Source organism: Anopheles ziemanni, unplaced genomic scaffold, assembly GCF_943734765.1.
Source record: "Anopheles ziemanni unplaced genomic scaffold, idAnoZiCoDA_A2_x.2 U_93, whole genome shotgun sequence".
NCBI lineage: Eukaryota > Metazoa > Arthropoda > Insecta > Diptera > Culicidae > Anopheles > Anopheles ziemanni.
Window position 1 is genome coordinate 27,843 of NW_026689965.1, and position 3,543 is coordinate 31,385.

At 49.0% G+C, this 3,543-nt stretch overlaps 1 protein-coding gene across 1 annotated transcript; it reads left to right on the forward strand.

Moving 5' to 3' along the window:
• Positions 1-241: 241 nt before the first annotated feature.
• Positions 242-3,271, forward strand: LOC131292815 (uncharacterized; the record flags this gene model as incomplete). The annotated part of the gene is made up of 1 exon (XM_058320899.1): positions 242-3,271. A coding segment is annotated over exon 1 (3,030 nt), but the record flags the coding sequence as incomplete, so codon positions are not given.
• Between the last annotated feature and the right edge of the window lie 272 nt (positions 3,272-3,543).

Consider the following 3,543-nt stretch of genomic DNA (forward strand, 5'->3'; position numbering starts at 1 on the left):
ACGGGTGCAACGCAAACAACAGTGCAGTGAGAAAGAGTGCACACAATACGAAGTTAGTGAAAGTCGCCTACGCATCTCACCGCATCTCGATAGTGCTGCATCATCTAACCGCCATCACGTTTTGCGCGCCATCAAAGTTTGAGAGAGTTCGCGCGCATTTGATCTTCCAGCGCGTCACCGGTTAACCCTTGGGGGACAGCGAAAAAAGGCCACAGTGAAAACAAAAAAACTTTTAAGAGAAATGGAGAAAAAACTCAAAGCGGCTCAGCATAAAAAGAAGGTTGCGTTGGAGAATATCAAATCGCTTGAAAGATTTGTGACCACGTTCTCCAAGGATGAAGTGGGTCAGCTTCCAGGTGCATTGGAGAGGCTTCAGCAGCAAAAGGAGGATTTCTTCGCAGCGATGGCGAAATTAGAAGAACTCGATGATAGCAGTGAAGCGTTGGAATCGTGTATCAGCGATAGGATTGACATGGAGGAGCGTTGCCAACGTTTGAAGGCATTCTTGCGGACGAATCTTCCGAAGGAGACACCAGATTCTTCGATGCTGGCAAACTCAACAATGGCATTTGGACGGCCAACTGCAACCAATCTTCGGCTTCCAAAAATCGAATTGCCTACGTTCGCCGGTGACTCTACAAAATGGCTCTCGTTTCGCGACCGTTTTGTATCGATGATCGATGATTCGGCAGAATTGTCATCGATTGCTAAACTGCAGTATCTACTGTCATCTTTAAAGGGCGACGCTGCTTTACCCTTCGAGCACACACCGTTAACAAACGAAAACTACGCGGTCACTTGGAAGGCGCTGTTGAAAAGATACGACAATACACGTAGCCTTATTCGTGAGTATTGGCGGAAACTTCATTTTCTTCCGGTGGTAAAATCAGATAGCGTCGAAAATCTAACTAATTTAGTGGATGAATTCACACGGCATTTGAATGGTTTGGCCAAGCTGAAAGAACCTGTGGAGGCATGGGATACTCCTTTGTCCAACATGCTGCTGATGAAGTTCGACAGCGAGACCATTCTTGCGTGGGAGAAGCATTCCGTCCACTTCGAGCGGGACAAATATCAGGAACTGATGAAATTTGTCGAAGATCGGATCCAGATCCTCAAATCCACTAAAAGCCTTACCATTGTAGAGGATTCGACGATTAAGGTGGCCGGCAACGCACGGCAAAATACCTCACGGAGAGCCATTACAAACACCGCAGCCATTCATAAATCCTCGGGGCAACCACGGTGTTTATTGGAGTGCGCTGAAAATCACTCGCTACGCATGTGTCCAATATTCAACGGCAAGGATGTGCAGCAGCGACGCGACATCGTGGCAAAGAAGCGCTGTTGCTGGAATTGCCTAAGCAATACGCATCTAGCGAAGGACTGCAAGTCGGATCGGTCCTGTCGCACGTGTGGGGAGCGTCATCATTCACTGCTACACATTTCTTCGACGATATCGATGGGAGTGAACTCGGAAGACGAAACGGTGTTCCTTGAGACGGCGGTGCTACATCTCGTCGATGACTACGGAACAAGGCACGAGGCGAGAGCGCTTCTCGATTCCGGATCGATGTCTAACTTCATCTCGGAAGCGTTCGCTCGGAAATTAATGGCCTCTCGGTCTAAGGTCAACGTTTCCATCTCTGGCATCGGTATGGCGTCGCAGTTGGTGAACGGGTCGATTGTGGCAACCGTCCAGTCGAAGATACAACCATTCGCGACTCAAATGGAATTCCTGATCCTGAATAACCCATCGGCGGACATCCCAACGACTCCCACTGACGTGTCTTCCTGGAGGATGCCGGTAGATGCAGTTTTGGCGGATCCATCGTTCTACATCCCAGGCAGAATTGACATCGTCATCGGGGGAGATGCGTTCTGGGAGATTCATTCCGGAAGGAAACGGTCGCTTGGCAAGGGACGTCCGTGGCTGGTCGAGACTCCCTTCGGTTGGGTCGTCGCGGGTAACACTGCCCAAGCTGCAAAGGAGGCTCCACGAATTTGCCATCTGGCTACGTCAGACACCCCACTGGAAGCGATCCTGAACCGGTTCTGGGAATGCGAAACACTTCCCAACGAAGCAACGTTTTCGGCCGAGGAGGACCTCTGCGAGAAACATTACGTTTCTACGACGACTCGGGACGCTGCGGGAAGGTATGTGGTTAGTTTACCGTTTAACTCGAATGCCAATACAATTTTAGGAGCTTCTAAGGAGATCGCCGATCGCCGGTGGGCGGGAATGGAACGTCGGCTGAATTCCAACCCGCAAATGAAAGAGGCATACATCAAGTTTATGAAGGACTACGAGCGTTTGGGGCACATGAAGAAACTTAGCGAACCCGTTGATGATTCAGTTCCGCATTACTATCTGCCGCATCATGCAGTAGTAAAGGAGACCAGTATGACCACTAAGGCTAGGGTTGTCTTTGATGCATCCTGCAAGACAACTTCCGGGTTTTCACTAAACGACACTTTGCTCATCGGTCCGGTAGTACAGCAAGATCTGCTTTCGATTGTCATGCGTTTTCGGGCTCATGCGATAGCAATTACTGCAGACGTGGAGAAAATGTATCGTCAATTCCTTCATCACGCCCAAGACAAGAATTTTCTTCGCATTCGGTACAGAGAAAATTCCGCAGAACCCATAAGCACCTACGAACTACAAACGGTTACCTACGGCACGGCATCGGCACCATTCTTAGCTACACGAACTCTGAAGCAGATTGCAAACGATCATGGGGAGCAATATCCACGCGCAGTTAGCCCTGTACTGTACGATTTCTACGTGGATGACCTACTAACCGGTGCTGACGATCAAACAGATGCAATCGAAATAGTGAGCCAAGTTACAGAAATGCTGCAGTCAGCTGGTTTATCGCTAAAAAAGTGGGCATCGAACATACCTGAAGTGCTCTCTCGCATTCCACCAGAAGACGTAGCGATCTTACCAACATACGAATTACGAGACGCGCAATGTGTATCCACTCTCGGGCTTGTATGGGAGCCAGCCCTCGACTTGCTTCGGTTCCGGATCGATCTTCCATCTACAGCACCAATATGGACACGAAGGATAACAATGTCTTACATTGCAAAGATATTTGATCCACTCGGATTGTTGGGACCAGCCATAACAGTAGCCAAGCTATTCATGCAACAGCTTTGGTTGCTAAAGCAAGACGGGAAAGCTTGGGACTGGGACGTTGAGCTGCCATCACAGGTCCAAAAGGAATGGCACAAGTTTTACTCTACATTACATCTTCTTCGGGAAGTACGCATCCCGCGTTACATATCAAGCCGGGAACCCACGAGCATACAACTACACATCTTTGCAGATGCATCCCAAGCTGCATTTGGGGCATGCTGCTACCTTCGAACTGTAAATCGAGACGGGATTTCTGTTCAACTCGTGGCAGCCAAATCCAAAATCGTTCCATTAGATAACCCGCATTCTATCGCTAGATTGGAACTATGTGCGGCTCGACTGGCAACACACTTATACCGGAAGGTCAGCCAATCCTTAAACATTACTATACAATCCAC